Raw genomic sequence first — 21,298 nt, 5'->3', positions numbered from 1 at the left:
CACCGCAGGTGTGGATCCACACATACACACAGGTCAATGTCTGAGGATGCAGCTGTGGATGTATGCTTGCCTCACACGGGAGAGGCCTCCAGTTCAATGCCCAAGACCAAATGAATGGGAAGGGAGCAGCACCATCTTTGGCCTGGTGAAGTGCCTCACTGGGAAAAGAACTTATAGATGCAGGCACACAGGCATGCACGCATACACACATACAGACACACACAAAATAAATAAATGAAAAGTGTAAAGAAATGGTTAGCAATTTACCTCTTCTGACGAGCTCATTTTGCTCCCAGTTAACCCAGGGACCATGGGATTCATCAGGTGGACCCGTTTTGAGTAGCCAAGTGCAGGAAGATACTAGAATGAAAAACACAATAAAAAATAAAGCACTAAATATAAGCTAGCCAGGGGTGAGACGCTGTCTCAAAGATAAAGCTAAAGGGCTGGAAACATAGCTCAGCTGGCAGGCGCTTGCCTAGCATGTTCAAAGTGCTGGGCTTGACCCCTAGGACCTCATACCTGGGCACGGGGTCTGTAACCCCAGTTTTTGGGAGGTAGAAGCAATTAGATGCTCAAGGGCATCCTTGGTTACACAGCAAATTAGAGGCTAACCTAGGCTACAAGAAGTCCTGTGTCAGAAAAGCCAACCTGCTATGCCAGGTATGGTGACATCTGCCTTTAATCCCAGCACTGGGAAGGTGTAGGCAGAGGCAGGAGAATCTATAATTATAAGGCAAACTGAACTTGATAGGAAGTTCTAGCCATCTACGGTTATATAGTAGCAACCCACTTTAACTCTTTTTCCCCCCAAAAAACCTAAATGGTGTCACCCTACCCAAGAGACACTGTACACACTTCATTAAATAAATCTGAAAACTATTTCAATATAGTGTGTGTGCATGTGCATGCATGCGCATGCTTATATGAGGGTGCACGTGCCCGGGTGAGTACGAGGCCAGGGACTGACATTGGATGTCGTTTTTCAATTGCTTTCCCACTGTATTTGTTTTGAGACAGTGTTTCGCCCTGACCTGGAGCTCCATGTTTTGACTGCACTGGCTGGCTAGTGAGCCCCAGCATCCGTGGGTCTTTGCCTCTGCTAGACTGTCACTGTGGGCACACGCCTCAGAGCAGGCGTTTAAGTGATAGGTGGTGATTCAGACTCACTGTCCCCTGATTGCAAAGCAAGCACTTTACCCACTGAAGCCTCCTCAGCCCTCAGGACGCCCCTGTCTCTACCACTGGATATGCTTATCTCTAAATATTTGCCTTATAACGCAGTGAGCACTCGCTCGCGTGGCTCAAGCTTTATTTACTTGTTCTTGCTCTCTTAGGTCATGTTTACCGGAGCAGATTTAGGTCCAAGGACAGGAACATCTGAGAGTTGTGAAAGCATCCTAGGAATTTATATTTCTGCTTGAGTTGTTTTCTTTACACCTTGCCCAAGTCAGGTTTCAAGAAGCTTTGAAAAATTACCAACTACAGAGGCTGGAGAGATGGCTCAGTGGTTAACACCACTGGTTGCTCTTCTAGAAGACCTAGGTTCAGATGCTCAGAAGCCCCCGTGACTTCAGGCCCAAGAGACCTGACACCGTCTTCTGGTACATAGACATATATGCAAATGAAATACCCATAATCATTAAGAATAAGAAAAAAAAAGATCTGAAACCCAAAACCACACCAACAGCCTTCTCAATGTACTCAAGCTCTTTCCAGGCAAAGAACTAGGTGCTTGTGCCGACTTCCTCCGAAACCCTGGTGAGCTTCATTTCCCGGACCAGCAGATTCTACAAAACTCAGGGCAGTGCAAATCAAAAGCTGGAGGAGAGAATAGTCCTCCTGACTGGTAGCAACAGGATGGAACCGAATCCAGCAGCGCAGCTTCCTGCGGGTCGGTACCAAGAGTGTGTGGGCTGCTGAGGCAGACAGAGTGGGCTCAGCCACACCTGGTTAGCATGGACATTGTTTTCTCATCTGCAGAGCAAGGACAGCCACCATCCAGCGCACTGAGGACCAGTGTGACCATACTATAGTTGAGTCAATGTCAGCTGTACACCTCAGAGGTGTGAATGAGGAGTGGACACTCACCTTCTCTGCAAAGGTAAAAATCTTCCTCTGATCAACACCGCCGAACTGGGCGTCTACTTTTAAGTACTCTTCATCCAAAGCCTGTGGGAAGAAACACAGGGTGTGAACACCTATGGTCTTGGTCCCCCATGGGTCTGAGCCACAAAATTTTGAATCACATGAGTTCTCATAGGGTGGAGCCAGGAGAGAAACAAGCAACACAGAGCCTCCCTGGTGGCTCAGAAACAGCTGTGGAGTTCATGTGCGATCATTACTGCACATGGAGTAGGCTCTGCTTTCAGGATGCTCAGAGTCTAATTCAGTGCGGGAGGAAGTGATGTCGAAGGTCTCCCACTGAATAAGGCATGTCACATTGAAGATGCCATGGAGCAGTGACTCCTGCCAGCCTGCCAGCCAGCCAGTCACTATGAGTACTTGGGAGGTAGAAGCAGGAGGTTTTACTGAGGTCATGAGTTCAAGACCAACCTGGACAACACAATAAGACACTCTAGGGAAAAAAAGGCCCTCAAAGTTGGGTGTGTGTGTAGTAAGCACATATGCTTACCTTGCATAAGGTCCCGGGTTCAGTCATGGACACCAAACCCCCAATAAAAATGCTTATGACTACTTAGCTAAGAGTTTGTAAAGCAGGTTCTTTACCCAGGAGGCCCAGAGCTCTTCTGCAATGTACAAGAACTGATTCTCTCTTTTCACTACGTGGGTCTTAGGAGATGGAAGTCAGGGCAGCAGGCTAGGTGGCAAGTGCCTTAACTGTCCAAGCCATCTTGCTGGCTGAGATTCAGGTCTTTTCTATTGCTTTGTTTTTTTTTTTTTTTTTTTTGGTTTTATGAGACAGGGTTTCTCTGTGTATCCCTGGCTGTCCTGGAACTCACTCTGTAGACCAGGCTGGCCTCGAACTCAGAAATCCACCTGCCTCTGCCTCCCAAGTGCTAGGATTAAAGGCGTACGCCACCACGCCCGGCTTATTGCTTTGTTTTTTAATAGTTTCCTTGATACTTTGGAGGCATGGGGAGGGCAATACTGAACTGCACATAGCGCTCATGCCTATAATTCCAGCAATTGAGAGGCTGGAACAGAGACTGCTATGAGGTTTAGAGCAATCTATTGCTATACAGTGAGCTGCAGACCAATTGCCCCCATTTCCCCAATACCAAAACCGAAATAAAACAAAACCCCAAAAACCAAACCAGTAAACTAGGAGCACTAACTGAACACTTGCCAGGCCTGGTGCCAGCCCTGTGGATTCAGGGATGAATCAGACCCGCTTCCTCCCTGCAAGCTCAATTATCTACTTGGGGAGAGACACGCAAACAGATCATTTCAGCCCAGCATTTAAGGGCTGACTACATGCTCATGTTAGGAACCGGGCCAATACCCGTAGTCTAGTCAGCTGGGTGTGGGAAAGTCTTCCTAGAACCAGACTGTGGGTTGGACTTGAGGTTTTCGACTACAAACAGGAGACAGAGTGAGAAGGCAGAGAGTGTGAAGTGTTTAGGAAACGTAAGTGACTCAGTCAGGAGAAGCCGACTTCCAGCGACGTGGTGCTGCTGAGTGGAGAGGTTAGGCAAGGAGGCGAGGGCCAGGTCTGATGGTTGTGACTGACTGCAGCCTCAGTCCTGCCAAGGCAGAAGCAGGCAGATTCCCATGAGTTCAAGGCCAGCCTACTCTACTTAGTGGGTTCTAATCCAGAGAGAGCTACAAAGACTGTCTCAAAAATTAAAGTAGCTGGAGGAGGTGGTATACACCTTTAATTCTAGCACCGAGGGCAGAGGTAGGAATTCAAAGCCAGCCCCCTTCACATAATGAGTTCTAGTCCAGTCAAGGCCATAAAGTGAGAACTTGTCCAAAATAAATAAATAAATAATAAAAAGAAAAAAAGTTGGGCCAGGCAGTGGTGGCGCATGCCTTTAATCCCAGCACTTGGGAGGCAGAAGCAGGTGGATTTCTGAGTTCGAGGCCAGCCTGGTCTACAGAGTGAGATCCAGGACAGCCAGGGCTACACAGAGAAACCCTGTCTCAATAAAACCAAAAAAAAAAAAAAAAAAGAAAAGTTGGTAAGACCATGAGTGTCATATTAGTACTGCCTGAATGCCTTAGTTAGTACTACCTTACCACTGGACAGTTTTAAGGAAACATGTGACCAGCACTGAAGAAAGATACCAGTTACAGACAGAGCAGGGCACGGACTGGAGGCCTGTGTAGGCTAGAGACAGAGAGGCTTACAACAGCACTAACAGGCTGTTGTAAGAGTCTAGGTGAAAACACCCATGACCCAAAGCAACGGAGATGTGGAACAAGAACAAGTTCAAGAGGCTGGAAGATGGCTCAGCGGTTAGGAGCACTGGCTACTCTTTCAGAAGACCCAGGTTCAATTCCCAGCATCCACACAATAGCTCACAAATGTCTGTAATTATAGTTCCAGGGGATCTGACACCCTTAAACAGACAATACACCAATGTACATAGAATAAAATAAATTAAAATCTTAAGGAAACAGTAACTAGTTTAAGAGCTGACAGTGTGTGTAAGTGTGCGTGCCCACATGTATGTGGAGACCAGGGATGGGTGTTGAGTGTTTCTGTTGCTCCCCACCAGAGGCAGTATCTCTCACTGAATTTGGAGCTCACTAACTTGGCTAGTCTTGTTAGTTAGGGATGGACCAGCCTGTCTCTATCGTTAGATTAGAAGTTATCTTATTACAAGGTCAAAACAAATTCATTGCAGTTTTCTGTAGGTTTTGACCCATTTTTTGAAATTTGACATGTTCCACACCCCATACTCTGACCTCAACTTTGACCTGCTAATTAATTGTGAGATGTTCTACCAAGTTCCTATGTAACCAAAACCCTTGGGAGACCCCTGGCCTTCTAGTTTGGAGCCATAAGAACCCCATTCCTCGAGGCTGGAGAGATGGCTCAGCAAGCAGTTAAGAGCACTGACTGCTCTTCCAGAGGTCCTGAGTTCAATTCCCAGCAACCACATGGTGGCTCACAACCATCTAATGCTCTCTTCTGGTGTGTGTGTGAAGGCAGCTACAGTGCACTCACATTAAATAAGTAAATAAATAAATCTTAAAAAAAAAAAAGGTGTGTATTACCACACCCAGTTAAGCTTAAAAACAAACAAACAAACAACAACAACAACAAAACCCAAAAAACAAAACCAAAAACCATTCCTCCTGCAGGGGCTCTTCTCTCAACTGCAGCTTTAGGGAGACAGCCCTGAGAGAAAATAAAGCTTGTTTAATTCGAGGGAAAAAAATGGTTTGGTGTTCTTTCCTCTCCTTTGATGAGATCAACAGTCACCTTGCCTGGGATTCCCTGTCTCTACCTCCCAAGGGCAGGGATTCCAGGCAGGCTCCATACCTGCTCGCCTTTTTAAATTTCACGTGGGTGCGGAAGCAGCAAGCGCCTTATGCATGGAACCATCTCCTGAATTTAAAAAGCACAATTGGTAAAACAGGGTAGAGAGGAAGAAAGGGGAACACAAAGGCTGAGTAAAAATTTGTCCAACAGAACTCTGTGGGCTGTAGAGATGGCTCAGTGGTTAAGAGCACTGACTGCTCTTCCAGAGGTCCTGAGTTCAAATCCCAGCAACCACATGGTGGCTCACAACCACCTGTAATGGGATCTGATGCCCTCTCCTGGTGTGTCTGATGATAGCTACAGTGTACTCAGATAAATAAAATAAATGAATATTAAAATCCAAAACCAAAACCAAAAAACCCCTCTCTGTAATGATTACACTCCACGTTGGTGCTGCCCGAGCTCGTAGCCATTAGTAGCCATTAGTAGCCACACATGGTTACCATGAACTAGAAAACGACTCAAGAACTAAATGTTTTGTTTGCTTTCCGAGATGGAGTTTCTGTGTAACAGCTCTGGCCATCCTGGAACTCACTTTGTAGGCGAGGCTGGCTTCAAACTCACAAGAGTTCTGCATACCTCTGCCTCCCAAATGCTGGGATGAAAAGTGTGCACCATCATATTGGTCAGAAGAGACTAATTAAAACAAACAATAAAACCCAGGCAGAAGTTCATGTCATGACATCATCTCAAAAGAACCAAAACCAAATACTCCTTAGCAACGGGGGTGGGGTGGAGTGGGGGTTTAGAGAAATGAATGGCTCAGCAGTTGGGAACACTGAATGTTCCTTTAGAGGACCTGGGTTTGATTCCTAGGACTCATGGCAGCTCACAACTGTCTGTAGTGACAAGGGGAGACTGGCTTTTCACCCTGAACTCATGATGATCCCCCTGCTTCTCCGTTTCTAGTGCTCAGATTACAGGCCCAGGATGAGCAGTGCGCAGATGCACACTTTTTCATCTGGAAACTGGAGATCAAAGTCATAGCCTGTGGAAGCTAGGCAAACACCCAGTAAGCTGACCTATGGTCATTAAAATTGTGCTCATTATATTGCCCAGGCTTGCCTGAACGCCTAGGCTTACGTGGTTCTCCTGTCCCCGTCCCCCCCCCCCCCCCTTGGTTGTTTATTTGAGAAAGAGGCTTTCTATGTAGCTTTGGCTGTCTTAGAACTCATGATGTAGCCCAAGCTGGACTTGAACTCACAGAAGTCCATCTGCCTCTGCCTCCTGAGTGCTGGGGTTAAAGGTGTTCGCCTCCACACCCATCTTCTTCTCTAGGAGCTGGGTCCAACAAAGCTGTCTCACCCTGCACAGCTAACATTTTAATGTTTTCCCTCCTTGTAGTGCTGGGGGCCAAATCTAGGCAAGCATTCTACCACTGTGATGTTTGAAACCCTTTAGTTTTCCCCACTGAAACAGTGTTTACTATTTGCTCTGGCTATCCTTGTCTTGGAATTTGCTACATAGTCTAGGATGGCCTTGTACTCACAGAGATCCATCAGGCTCTTTTTTTTTTTGTTTGTTTTTTGAGAGACAGACTCTAGCTATGTAACCTTGGCCAATCTTGAACCCACAACCGAGCAGCCTTAAAGAACAGAAAGGAAATAGGGGAGATAGGAACTTACAACTGAAGAAGTATCCAGGAAGGAAAAGAACCAGGAAAAAAGGCATTGTGTTACCTGGGTATGCACAGTCAGTGCCGAGAGGCTTGCACCCTGCCCTTAGAAACAGGGCAGAGGGCTGGAGAGATAGCTCAGTGGTTAAGAGCCCTGGCTGTTCTTCCAGAAGACCCAGGTTTAATTCACAGCGCTCATATGGTTGTTCTTAACTATCTGTAATTCCAGTTCCAAGGGATCCAACATACTCATACAGACACATAAGTAGGCAAGACAGCAATACACAGAAAAAAAAATAAAAAAAGTAGAAAGAGAAAGTGCAGAATGAGAAGGGAAAGGTAGAGGGGCGGGGGGCGGGGGCACCCTCTTCCTACCTGCAGACCGGGGTACAGCAGACCACTCAGCAAAGGGTGTTCCACCTGCTTCACAACCTCAGCCCCCGCTTTCTTGGCGTCGTGTTGTGTGACCACAGAGGACAGTCGGTACACATCCAGTGTGTACTCTCTGAAGAAGAGCAGGAGGAGAGAGCTGGGAGGCAGGCCTCAGTGCCCCAGCAGAATCCTGAGGCACATTCCCTGCCCGACCTTAGCACACTGGGAAGATGGCGGAGTCACAGTGTTTCTACAACATCAGATCCACCCACTTAGCCAAGCTATTATTTTATGTTTCGAGTATTTCTTTTGCTTCTGAACAACATGCAGCTATTATCTTGTGGCACACTGCATCTTTTCCACCCACCTTTCTCTTCTGGAACCCCTAATCAAAAAAATACAATTTCCCAATCTTCCTTTAAGACCTTACATTTAAAAAAAATTTTTTTTTAAAGTATGTGTAAGGAATAATAAACTGGCTGGAGAGGTGGCTCAGTGGTTAAGAGCACTTTGACCTGGGTTTGGTTCCCAGTATCTACACAGAAGCTCACAACCATATATGTAACTCCAGTTCCAGGGGCACTGATGCCCTCTTCTGACTTCTGTGGGCACCAGTCACATGCAGACCAAACGCTCATAAAACAAACCTAAAGAGATAAAGTAACAACCGACACAAAGGACAGCGCCTAGCTTACAGTAGTCACCTCGGCAGCACCCGGTGTGCTCTGCGGATTCGCCGTCTTCAGAGGAACCCTTATCGTGAGCCTGCTGCTGCTTTCCAGCTTGGCACTTGTGTCTGTAAGCCGTGTGCCTATATTTGCATACATGGGCACACAATCTGGGTGCCAGGAGAATACGGATTTACATCTCAAACTGCAGTCAACAATGCCAAACCATTCCCCAAAGTGATTTTTGTCAATTTTATTACCTAGTTTTGCTATTTAAAATTTTGTCCATTCAGTCATTGCATTGTGATTTCTCACTAGCATTTTAACCTCCACTTCTTTGACTAATAACCAGGGGCTATTACTTTTTTCCCCCCATATGATTACTAGTCACTTGAGAATTCTAAGAAATACATAACTGAACTTTTTTTTCCTGGATTGCCTCAATTAAAAAAAAATGGACTGTAATTTTCATTTAATTAATTAATTAATTTAATTATTGTGGTATGGTCTTTCACAAAAAAGGTCTGGCTAGCCTAGAACTATGTAGATCAGACTAATCTTGAACTCATAAAAATTAGCCTGTTTTTGGCTCGAGTTTAAAGGTGTATACTACTATGCCCCACTGATTCTATAATTTTTGAAATACTAGATATTAATCTTTGGCCAACTGTAGTGTGTGCGCACACATGTATAAGATGAAACCAAGACCTTCTGTGTGCTAATTACACCTCGGCCTATGGCTTGATATTTTTTAAATTTTACTTCTGATGTGGAGGTCTTAATTTGAAATGGGAAGATGCTGGAAATTCTACCCAGGGCTTCATAAATGGCAAGTGTATGCTCTACCATCATCCTTTGAGCGTCTGCCTCCCTAGTGGTGGGGTCAGACCATGCATCGCCATGCCTGGCTTACAGCTTGTGCTTTTTAACTACTAAAGAGTAGTAAGTGCTCTTTTTCTTTTTTCTTTCTTCCTTTCTTCCTTTCTTCCTTTCTTCCTTTCTTCCTTTCTTCCTTTCTTCCTTTCTTCCTTTCTTCCTTTCTTCCTTTCTTCCTTTCTTCCTTTCTTCCTTTCTTCCTTTCTTCCTTTCTTCCTTTCTTCCTTTCTTCCTTTCTTCCTTTCTTCCTTTCTTCCTTTCTTCCTTTCTTCCTTTCTTCCTTTCTTCCTTTCTTCCTTTCTTTCTTTCTTTCTTTCTTTCTTTCTTTCTTTCTTTCTTTCTTTCTTTCCGAGACAGGGTTTCTCTGTGTAGCCCAGGCTGTCCTGGAACTCACTTTGTAGACCAGGCTGTTTTCAAACTCAGAAATCCGCCTGCCTCTGCCTCCCAAGTGCTGGGATTAAAGGCGTGTGCCACCACTGTCCAGCTAGTAAGTGCTCTTAACTATAGATTATTTTTCTGGTCCAGAAAAATTTTCCTTTTTTAAAGATTTATTTTATCTTAGTGTATGAGTATTCTGACTGCATATATGTATGAATATGTACCACATGTTTACCTGGTGCCATAGAAGTCAGAAAAGGGCACCAGATCTCTGAACCAGATGGTTGTGAACCACCACGTAGGTGCTGGGAATTAAACCTAGGTCCTCTGCAAAAACAAGTGCTTTACCCAAGGAGCCATATCTACACCCCCAGAAGCCTGCTGGAAATTGCTCTGTAGACCAGGCTGTCCCTGAGCTCAAAATCCTCCAACCTCTGCCTCCCAACTGCTGGGGTTAAAGGCGGGTGCCACCGTCTGGCTTAGGAAGCCTTCATTTTAAAGCAGTTTATTCTTTTTTTTTTAAGATTTATTTATTTTATGTATGTGAGTACACACTATAGTTGTACAGATGGTTGTGATTGTTGGGAATTGAATTTAGGACCTCTGCTTGCTCTGGCCAACCCCACTTGCTCCGGCCCAAAGATTTATTTATTATTATAAGTTCACTGTAGCTGTCTTCAAACGCACCAGAAGAGGGCATCAGATCTCGTTATGGGTGGTTGTGAGCCACCATGTTGTTGCTGGGATTTGAACTCGGTACCTTTGGAAGAGCAGTCGGTGTTTTTACCCACTGAGCCATCTCACCAGCCCAAAGCAGTTCACTCTTTACCTTCTGTGACTGTGCTTTGGTATATACCTTGTCTCACTGCACCTCCTGAGACTCAACTCTCCCAAAGCCAAGCAGTCACCTGTGCTCCACTTCTCAGTCCCTGTCATACACACCCCAAGAGCATATTTTAACATTCAATATTTATGTCTTTAAAACTGACTCTTGCAAGTAATGGTGTGCACATGACAGCGGTTATTTTAAGGTATAGACACCCCTTGGTATCTCAGGATGCCTTCCTCTTTATCAAAAGCCACCAATGTCCAAATCTGTCCCCAATGTAAGACAGTACATCATCCCATGTGCCATCTCCCCAACGGGAGATGGTACAGCATCCCATGTGCCATGTCCCTGACGGGAGATGGTACAGCATTCCATGTGCCATGTCCCTGACGGGAGATGGTACAGCATCCCATGTGCCATGTCCCTGACGGGAGATGGTACAGCATCCCATGTACCACCACAGTAAGAACTGCTGGAAGAAGGCAAAGAACCTTCTCTCACATTTCTTTTATCATTATTTACTGAGGCTGAAAGAGGGAGGCTGGGTGTTTCCACCCCTTCCCCAAAAGTTATGCGCTTCAAGGCGGAGGCTTTGTTAGGGTTACATTTGTATTTGTAGCAAACAGAACAGCACCTAGGCGTTTCTGAGCCAGTATATTTTTGTTGGGTGGATTAAACCAACAAAGGGTATAAACTGTTTAATGGTCCATAACAGGTAGAATCAAGTTGCTTGCAACACACATTGCAAGAGTGCCTGGACTCCACAGCCCTGTAATTAGCAAGGAACCCCAGATCTCTGAGGAGCGATCAAGAGCTTACTTGCTGAGCTGGTAGTCGGTGCCTTTGATAAACTTGAGCTTCTCCAAGGGCACGCCAATACTCTCCAGCATGGCCTTGATCACATTCTCATAGTAACTGGTTCGAAGTTCTAGAAGCTCCCAGGGGGCTTTCATGTTGTCCAGGTATGCATGGAGGTCTGCAAACAGGATGGTTACCTGGACAGACACATTAAGAGGCCACCAAAGTGTAAACTGGTCTCAACACTTTCCGCCCACTTCCCAACCCCCACCCTTGTTAAGTATTTGGTCATTTAACAACGACAACTGCTTGGTTCACAGCCCCGGTTCTCACCTCACACCCTGCCTTCAAAAAGTCAGCGATCTTGGACATGGGTACAAAGTAAGCCACGTGTGGCTTGCCCGTGGTGGCCGTGCCCCAGTAAACTTTAAGTTCCCGCTCCTTCAGGATCTCCTTCAGCTTCTCTTCCCCTAGAACCTCCTGTTGTGGAAGCAGAAAAGAGGTTTAATGCTGATTCCCTCAGCCTGTGGGCAAACGTCACTGGAGTCCAAACACGTTCTCAGTGCCCAGAGCCAACCTAAGCTCTTCCTGCTGCTGTTAGTGTCTCTGGCAGGAAATGACACTGATGTTAGGGTATGAATGCACAAATCTACCCATCTTTCCCTTCTTGACCCCCTCAGTTACCTTTTATTCTCCGTTCCCTCTTGTAGCCACCTCAACAAAAATTTTTTTCCCTTTTAAATTTCATGAGTGTGAGTGTTTTGTCTGCATCTATGTCTGTGCACCACATGCGTACAATGAGTGACCCAGCAGGCCTGAAGAGGGTGTCAGATGCCATGAGAGCAGAGTTCTAGATGGTTGTAGGTCTCCGTGTAGGAGATACATGGAGGAAGAGCAGCACGTGAGCCACCCCCTCAGCCCCTGGAGGCCTCTTCTTAGTTTAGCCATCTCCTCTGGTCTCATGTGCTTATGTCCCACTCCAGTGAGGTCTTGAGGTTCACAGAGGACCCAGGCAGTTAGTAAACACCATTTAGTCCTCCTGCCTGAAACACTATTGGCTCAGTTTCCCTCTTCTCTTTCTGCTTAGACATCAGCAAGTCTCTGAGTCTACATCCTTTTTTTGTTTTGTTTTGAGACAGGGTCTCATAAAGCTAAGCTCGCCTTGATCCTCTCCTTCCCGAGTGCTGAGATTACAGGGTGTAGTACCACGCCATGCCTGGCTAGGCATCAAACCTCTGTGCATGCTAAGGTGAGTGAAACCATTCTTCTGTAACCGGGAAACTATGCTGAAAACATGTTACACTGTTTTGAACTAAGTTTGTTTTGATGAAATCAATATAACATGTTTTGACTTAAAGGATGGTGTTGTAAAAGGAGAAAAATAGCTTTGTTTAAATAGTGAGCCTGATAAGCCAAGTGCTGACACATACAAAGAGTTTAAGAACTGTAACTAGGAGCTGGAGAGGTGGCTCAGTGGTTAAGAGAACTGGTTACTACTCTTCCAGAGGTCCTGGGTTCAGTTCCCAAATGGTTGCTCACAATGGTCTATAACTGTAGCCCCTTGAGATCTGTTGCCCTCTTCTTGTGTGTAGATTGATGTACATGTAGACAACACACACACACTCACACACACTCTCTCTAAAAAAATAACTGAAACTAGACTGTAGACCCCAGGATTGCATTGCTATGTACCCTAGACACCCACTGCCCACTGCACTGGTCGACAAAGACAAGGTGACTTTGAGACTGGCCATCAGGTGACTATGGCTCCAGGGACCATGGAGTTTCTGGCATCATTGCTGAGATCATACATGCTTGCCTGTCAGCCCTAGCTGATGGCTGAAGCTCTAAAGGACCTTCTAGAACTTCCAACAGTCCCAGTCTCCTAGTCTGCCACAGTTGAAGGACTCAGGTCAAGCTTGCTCCTTAAGTACTGTTATGGTTTGAGCCTATAAGCCAGCCCCAGTTTAATGTTATCGTTATAAGAGTTGCCTTGGACATGGAGTCTGCTCACAGCAGTAAAACCCAACTAAGACAGAAGTTGGTATCAGGGACTGGGTATTGCTGTGATAGGTCTGACCATGTTTTTGTTTGGAAGAATGTGGATTTTGGGACTTTTGATTTGGAAAGCCATGGAATGTTTTAAGTGGGGCTTAATGAGCCATCCTAGTAGGAATGTTGAAGACTTTGTTGCTGTGAGTGATTTGAACTGTGCAGACCTGGCCCAAGAGGTTTCAGTGGAGAAGAACTTCAGTATGTGGCCTAGAGACTGTTTTTGCAGTATTCTGATGAAGAACATAGCCCTGGTCTGCAGTCTGCCTGAGGCTAAGGTGAAGAGACTTGGATTAATTGAGTCGACAAAGGAAGTCTCAGCAATGCTTATCATAGACTGCTTCCCTGCTTAAGTCTCATGACGAGGGATTGGAATAATAAGCATAGCAAGCGGAGAAAGGAAAAATATAAAATATACGGTTTGACCATTAAAGGGGCACCAGGCAGTGAAATGGAGCTGAATCCCGTGTTCAAGGTTATTAAATTGAATTAAGGGACTAGTGACCTTGGGGTAAGATCCCACCCAGCTAAATTTAGGTCCAGGCATGGTGCTACACACCTTTAATCCCAGAAAACAAAGCCAAGCAGATCTCTGAGTTCAATGCCAGTTTGGGACAGAGCAAATTCTAGGTGAAGAAAAGCTTAAATCCAGTCCTGATGAGTATGGACCTAGCAGTGGAGTGCCTTGAGATCACTGTGTACCCACTCTGCTGCCCTACTGTGCACCCAGCCTGTGTAAATTTAACCTGTCTTTAAGAGAACAATGTAACCAACCACTCCCTTAGTCCCAGCATTAGGAGAAAGAGCCATGCAGATCTCTGGGTTCAAGGTCAATCTACAGAGCAAGTTCCAGGACAGCCAAGCTCAGGCAGTGAGTGAGTTAGAAAACAGAAAGCTGGTGATAGAATAAGGAGTGGTCATGCATGTTCCAAGTCCAGCAAGCGGCAGAACATGGCAGCAGCTTCAGCCATGTGGCTCTGGCTTTGGAGTCCAGAATAAACGGGTCTACTGGGACAATTGGTGCTGGCTAGCCAGAGCTAAGAAAGGCAAATCTCATGTGGCCATTCTAACTGCTCAGTGTCTCATAGCCTATCAGCCCTTCTTGTCACACTGGGCAAGCCCTTATCAATACAGCTATATCATATATCAGCTGATCCCACATTCTGCCCAAATTATTCCCTTCTGTTGCTTGAAAGCATTACAGGTATACATCACTGTACGGCTTTTGTACGTTTTAAACATGGTTGGAGATGTGGCTCAGGTGGTAGATTGCTTGCCTAACCTGGAGAAAGCCTGCGTTTGAGTCTCAGCACCACATATAACCAGGTGTGGTGGCAAGGCATACACCTGTAATTTCTGGAGGCCATCCTGGATTATATAAGAAACTATCTCAAATACCAGAAGTTAAGAAAAAAAGAAAGACTTTAGTATAACTACTAATGTAACCACTCCTACTTAGTATTTTAGGAATAGTAAGTGGGCATTAGCTTCAATTTTTAATGATTTATTTCTTTAAATTATATACATGTATGTATGTATGTATGTATGTATGTATGTATGTATGTATATTGGTGTGTCCAAGTGTCTTTGAAGCCCAGAGTCAGCCCCTTGGTGCTGAAGTTACAGGGAGTTGTAAGCCACCTGATGTGGGTGCTGGAAACTAACTCAGAGTCCTATGCAAGAGCAGTATATTGTGTCCCCAAACAAAAGTTTCAAGCAAACCCAGGTGTCTGAAACTATGTAAAGAGGCCATGTAGTAATAACCACTTCTGAAAATACCACCTGCTCTCAAACAGACAGACCCTTTTCTAGACCTAGCAGTGGAGTGCCTTGAGATCACTGTGTACCCACTCTGCTGCCCTACTGTCTGCCCTACCCAGCCTGTGTAAGTTTAACCTGTCTTTAAGAGAACAATGTAACCAACCTTACCTACTCTGAATTCCCCACACAGTCAGCTTTCACTCACGGCCCAAGCTTTACTCTTCCATGCCCCTGACCCAGAACAGTGTGTGTGTGTGTGTGTGTGTGTGCGTGTGTGTGTGTGTGTGTATGTGCACATGTGTGTTAGTCACTTGCTGAAGGCAGCGAATAAGTAGAAAGCCACAAACCCCCATAAACGTTGCAGGCAACACGGTTGATAAATAACTACTGTGGGAGGCTTTGAGCACTCATCTTTCTAGTAAAGTGTTCTTCATTCCCTTCCTATGCCATAGTTCTGTGCTGTCCAGTAAACAGAGAGTAACAGGGACAGGTAACAGGAAGACATCAGATGCACACCAGAAAGATAATAGACAGGCCACAGACAGACAGAAGACACAGGGAGAGAAGTAGAGAATTCAAATTTTGCCTTCTTTCTTGGTTTAAATTACTCTAAGAAGGAATATCTTTCTTTTAATTCCTTAATTCAACCATTGGTGCAAGCTGTCACAAAAAAACAAAAGATAATTAAAAAAAAAAAAAACAACAAAAAGAAAAAAGAGCAGAATAACTCCAGTCAGTTGATGGGTGAATAAATACCTTTATATCTACATCTTCATACAATGGAATATTAATTAGTCTCAAAAAGGAACAAGAAAAGCGGACTGCAGATTTGTATGTAAATCTATTTTAAAGGTAGACCAGAGCCAACTGCTCTAGCCTGAGGTACAGGCTTAAGAGAGAGGAGACAAGAGGCTTCTAGCTCCCAGATATCTGACCTGAGCCTTGGTACCTGGTAATAGGTGCCATTTTCTTTTCTTTTTAAAGACTTAAGTGTATCTGTGTAAGAGTATGTGTGTATAAGTGCAGGTGCCTGCAGAAGCCAGAGGCATTACATCCCTTTAGGTGGCTGTAAGACACCTAATCTGGGTGTTAAAGATTGAACTTGGGGTAGGGGGTGGGATGGAGAGATGGTTCAGCAGTTAGGAGCACTGACTGCTCTTCCAGAGGTCCTGACTTCAATTCCCAGCAACCACATGGTGGCTCACAGCCATCTGTAATAGGATCCAATGCCCCTTTCTGGTGTGTCTGAAGATAACTAGTGTACTCATATACATTAAATAAATAATTCTTAAAAAAAGAAAAAGAGAAAAAGACATTGAACTTGGGTCCTATGCAAGAACACCAAGTGCTCTTAGCCGCCTTGTGTAACGCCATCGCTTTAGCCCCTGTTTTTCTTTTTTTTTTAAAAAAGGTTTACAAAATACAATAAAGGGCAGAGACATGTGTCTCAGTGTCCATGTTCCCGTCTCTGTGTCTGGGCACCACTTACTCTCCCTCTCTGCCTCCAGGGTGCCCTTATTCACCCGGTGTCTGCTTCCCTCTAATTCTTTCCCACACACCAGAGCCCTTTCCTATAAGGGAAGCGGTTTCCTGGAAGAGACCAAAGGTCAGAGTAGGCCAGTGGGATGAAGAGACACAGCAAGCCTGGGGGGGAGGAGAAGGTGGGAGGGAGAAGGAAGAGGGTAGGAAAGGATATGTTGGGAAGGGATGGGGCCTGGAAGTGAGGGGAGCGCAGGGAAAAGGAGAGAAGGGTGATGGGGGCGGGGGGCAAGGAGTGGAGGGAGTGAGAAAGAAATATGAGGAATGAAATTCTGAGAGAAACGAAATCACACACTACCTTGTGTAACACCATCCTGTGAAAGGACACCAATGGGCACACCTTATCTGACTCTAGGCATCAGACCCACCCAGGAGTGGTATACACTTAGGGACAGAAAGCAGATCAGTACTTGGGGGACAAGGATGAGTTAACTCTTAATATAGCTAATGGTACAAGGTTTTCTTTTTCTCTTTTTCTTTCTGTTTTTTCCACTGAGGGTCTTATGAAGCCCATGATGACCTTAACTTCAGCTATGTCACCGAAAGTGTCCTTAAATTCTGGATCTTCTTGCTTCCACTTCCTACATGCTGGGATTACAGCGTGTGCTCAGGTTGGTTCACATTTTTCTAGGGGTCGGGGGAGTTGGGAATAAAAATATTCTAGAACTTTAACCTTGTGGGTATACAAGAACTGACTAAAATGTACCCTTCGAAGAGGTGAATGAATGTTCTTAGTGACAGGGTCTCTGTATAGAGCTCTACCTAGCCAGGAACTCATTATGTAAACAAGGCTGGCCTCCAAATTGCAGCCACCCCCCTGTCTCTGACTCTCAGGTATTAAGATTACAGGTAGCATGTACCACCACACCCAGGATAGGTAAATTTAAAAAAAAAAATAGCTTGGTGGTGCAACCGCCCTTAGCGTAATTCTAGTCCAGTCTTTATCTGGCTTGTAAAACAAAGTTTACAAGCCCCTCATGACTTGGCTCCTACCTGTCTCTCCTTAGAGAACATGTCAAAGGACAGCAATAGGTTCTGTGGAGGAACATCAGAGGCACGGGCAGGCAGGGATGGAAACGGTTCTGTTGGCAGGGAGTTGTGGTGGCCGAGCAGTACTGTGCTTGCTTTATTCCATTTAAATCAGTGTCCTTGGACAAAGGGTGTGTGAGGGCACTGAAGGCTGAGTCCAGGGCCTTACTCATGCTTTACCACGGAGCTGAGCCTAGCCTTCTCCCTGTTCTACAATATTCTTGCTTCCCCTTGGGTCTTCCCTGTCTGAAATGCAGTTCTCAGCGCCCGCGTGTACACAACACACACACACACACACACACACACACACACGCCAGAAGAGGACGTCAGATCCCCTGATACAGGCCGTACCGAATAACCTGACATGGGTGCTGGGAACTGAAAACGGGTCTTCTGTAAGAGCAGTACTTTCTTTCCATTTCAGAGCCATCTCTTCGGCCAGCTCGCCCCTTATTTCTTTTCAGAACTTCAGTCATAGGAACTTTCAGTACGTGTTTTATTTGGGTTATAGGTCCTTTTAAATTTCCGGTTCTCTCCGCCAGAGTCCTGGAAAGACATGGCCCTGACTCCCTAGAGCCTAGCAGTGCTCCCGGCATGGAATAGGATGGGTGGAATGAGGTTCCCAGCCCCAGGAATGGCTGGAGCACAAGCTACGTGCACACAAAGGGTGAGCCCACTGGAGTTTCTCTTGCACCCTGAGAATGGCTGCTTGACTGATCAACTAGCAGAGAGGGCCGTAGAGCCGCCCAGGCGCGGAGACCGCGGCCCCACTCGTTTAGGGATTGGCATCGGGAATCATGGGACTTCAAATTCTCGGTACCCAACGGCGCATCCCAACCCCCCACCAAGGCCTGACCTGCAGGTTCCGGGTGATAAGATGCAGCTTCTCCTCAGGGCTTGGAGCATCACCCATGGCTCCGCTGTCTCTGTTTCCCGCGCTCAGCCGGCACCCGCGCCCTTTCCTCGTTCGCCGTCGTCTCCGCGTGCCGGGAACTGTCACGCTAGTCCCGTCGGGTTGCATCAGCTGAGCTCGTCGCTCCGCTTGCTAGGCCTAGATTCTGTCTGTCCCCTCCTCTCCCCGAGCATCCCCGAGTCAGGAGCAGCAGAGAGTCGAAAGAATCGATGAAACAGGAAGGGGCGGAACCATCCAAAAAAAAAAAAACCAAAACAGTGTAGGTGGAGCTGGGGGGCGGGGTTAGGAAGGCCGCCCATGACGCACCCTCTCAGGGGCGGGGCGGTTTCCTGCCAATCACTGCTTGCTTGCCCTCCCCCTGGTGTTGGCCCCGCTGCCTCGGGGTGGGGGAGGTCGTGAAGGGGGCGATAAAATGGCGCAGGGGGCGGAGTGAGGTGCTGCCGCTCGCCCAGGCTTTTGGCCCGGCTTCCGGAGGTGAAGAGCGGGCGGGACGTAAGGGTCGGCGCCCGTCGTCTAGGCGAGGGGTCGGGGGGGAGGGGGCGGGCCGCCTGTTGCTTCTCCACAGGGCCGCGTTCTTCGTCTTGCCCCCGTGAGGAGTAGGGAAGCTCGTCTCGCTGAGGGAAGGGCTGCTTCTCGCGCCAGAGGTGATGGCGGGCGGGGAGGTTGTCCCTGCCCCCCACCTCCACATCCGTGGGCGAGTGACGCCCCTCATCCCGCTGAGGAAAAGGGAGCTGTCAGGTCCTCGGGCCGCCGGCCCTGCCAGTGGGGGCGGGGGGGGGGGTCTTCCTCTCCCGGTGCCTGCCTTCCCCGCGGGAGGCTGTTGCTAGGGAGAGCGGGGATGGCGGGCTTCCCGCGGGGCGTCGTGGCGGGAGAGGGCGACCCACTCCGGGCGACCGCGGGCCGCAGCCTGCCGAGATGTGGCAGTCAGCGTCTGTCCCCTGAGGTCGGGTGCCCTGGCGGAGCCCGCGGGGGGACCTGGGTCGCCCCTGGGGGGAGGGGCGCGGAGGGAACACGCGCTCCTCCCGCTATCCGCGGGGAGGCGAGGACTCGCTCTCCCGAGTGGGAGGAGGAGGGAAGTGCAGAGGCCCTGGGCGCGGCGGGCGGGCGGGTAGTGTTCCCGACGGGGAGGCCCGCGGGCATCCTCGCAAGGTATCCCTGGGCCACCGTTGCTGGGTTTCATCCAGGGCCGCAGGGAATGCTGCAGACACCTAAGGTGAGCCCTTCTTCAGAGGGCCACCAAATGAGGACGGAGTTCACCGGCTGCCCTCATTTTTTGTTTTTTGTCCTCCCCCCCCCACCCCCCCGTGGTTGTTAAGAGCCCCAGGCTTTAATAGACTATTCTTGTAAAAGAAACCTGTTGCTTCAGTTTAGAAAAATCTGCTGCCTGGGCCTGTGTGGGAATTCTTGGCTCCCTAGTCTGGGGGAATTGTTACCTAAAGCAGAGATTTCCAGACCGGTTATCTTTCCATTTTACCTTGTTTGCAGTTAGCCCAGAGGGAGTTGCAAATTCTTTCAGATAGTCAGTTCCCTTTGTTAAAAAAAAAAATTTTGGGAGGGGCTCATTTTGATGATACACCCTTTTTTGGTGGATGCTGTCTGCTTCACGGGTAGTGTATTTTGTTTAGGAGAGGTTGGAAATCAAAGGCCAATGAGGAGTACCCCTCCACCCCCTTTTGCAAAATCCTTGCTTTTGGTCCTGCATATCAGACCCAGTTGGGTAGTGGTTTTGGTTTTAGAGTCCTGAACTAGGTAGGATGTGTAGTATACATTTGGCATTGGCGTTTTACTGTCCTGAATAGAATGAGGCTTTGTGCACGAAGCCAATAGGCAATAGGTTTTTTGAGGTAAGATAAAAATAGATGGGGGAACCAGTTTCTGAGGTTGCAACCAGGAGGTTAGAGAACAGAGAGGGGGTGGTACACTAAAGTGTGAAGACGGGGGTGGACAGGTGAGGGAAGTAGAAGGACAGAATAGGGTCACACAGAGATGTGGAGCAGAATTAAGAGAATTTAGAAATAGGAAAATATTCCTCCCTGAAAAATAAGCGTCCATGTTTGAAAGATTTACCAGGCAAGTGCCAAGAATGGCAGGTGATGTAGCATTCGAGAGGGGGGATTGTGACACTTAAGAGGTTCACGATGTTTATTATTAACATAATATTATTCTGTGGATTATGATTTTTTTTTTTTTTTTGAGACAGGGTCTTACTGTGTACCACTAGCCAGGAACTTGCAGTGTAGACCAGGCTGGCCTAGAATGCTGAGATGCACCCAACTCTGTCTCCTCTAGGTGCTGGGATGAAAGGCAAATGTCTCCATGCCTTGCCATATTGAAGGCTTCCCTCCCTTGAAAATTCAAGTTGACTTTATGTCAAACCCCTCCTTTTCCCTCCCACCTTTGTCCTGTGTAGCCCCTATGGTTTGGAACTTGAGATGAAGCCTCAGGTAGCCTTGAACGCCTCATCCTCTTGCCTCCCCCACCAACATTCTGGAAATACAGACAAGTGAGCGCCAGTGTGTCTGCCTTTTTCAGATGAGTGTTCTCATTTATATTGAAGTTCAGAGACTTAAATGAATTGCCGAGGTCATTGAATTTTAGCCCAGTGCCTCTAATACAAGCTACTTCATGGGCCATTAATTTAAAGAATTTACCTGATATTTCAGTTACCCATCCAGTCTAGTCCTAAATTAGTTTACTGACAATATGGTTAAGTGCTTCACTAAGTAGATCATACTAAATAATTCCTAAATCGAGTCTGGGGAAGATTCTTGCCAGTTTAGCCTTTTTTCCTATCATTCTTGTGCTTAAGGCTCTTCCGGTGAGATGGATGTAGGTGGTGGGATGAAATAACCATAGCTGGTGGACTAAGTGCCTTATGTTCATGTCTTTCTTAGTATTTATAATAACCTCATGAGACTAATGGACTGTGAGGTTTCCTGTTTTATAGGTGGAGAATTTTCATTACACCTACTTTATAGGTGTGTTTGGTACATCTTTCTCACTGGCTTTATAA

General features: G+C 46.8%; 2 protein-coding genes across 21 annotated transcripts in view; one reads left to right on the top strand and one right to left on the bottom strand.

Annotated features, from left to right (window-relative positions):
• Yars (tyrosyl-tRNA synthetase) overlaps positions 1-18,567 on the bottom strand; it is a 29,507-nt gene extending 10,940 nt beyond the window's left edge. For 2 of the 3 annotated variants that reach the window (NR_160965.1, NM_134151.5), the window contains exons 1-6: positions 18,229-18,398; positions 11,325-11,471; positions 11,013-11,188; positions 7,446-7,575; positions 2,092-2,172; positions 268-360 (exon numbers count right to left, since the gene is read on the bottom strand). Coding sequence is in view for 1 of the 3 variants with exons in the window: in NM_134151.5 (NP_598912.5) it covers positions 268-360; positions 2,092-2,172; positions 7,446-7,575; positions 11,013-11,188; positions 11,325-11,471; positions 18,229-18,285 (684 nt within the window). In the remaining 2 variants the exon portion in view is untranslated. Of the gene's footprint in view, positions 1-267; positions 361-2,091; positions 2,173-7,445; positions 7,576-11,012; positions 11,189-11,324; positions 11,472-18,228 lie in introns of all 3 variants that reach the window. The other variant, XR_376292.2, reaches the window with a different exon arrangement.
• Positions 18,568-18,635: 68 nt separating this feature from the next.
• The window catches only part of S100pbp (S100P binding protein), a 41,664-nt gene continuing 39,001 nt past the window's right edge, over positions 18,636-21,298 (top strand). For 7 of the 18 annotated variants that reach the window (NM_001379593.1, NM_001379597.1, NM_001347203.2 and 4 more), the window contains exon 1: positions 18,722-18,759. The gene's annotated coding sequence lies outside the window, so the exon portion shown is untranslated. Of the gene's footprint in view, positions 18,778-18,824; positions 19,229-19,259; positions 19,499-21,298 lie in introns of those variants that run through there. The other 11 variants (NM_001379591.1, NM_001379594.1, NM_001379595.1 and 8 more) reach the window with 6 other exon arrangements.

This window comes from Mus musculus, chromosome 4, assembly GCF_000001635.26.
Source record: "Mus musculus strain C57BL/6J chromosome 4, GRCm38.p6 C57BL/6J".
Classification (NCBI taxonomy): Eukaryota; Metazoa; Chordata; class Mammalia; order Rodentia; family Muridae; genus Mus; species Mus musculus.
Note: the sequence above shows the minus strand (reverse complement) of the source record. Positions and strands in the feature narration are given on the sequence as shown.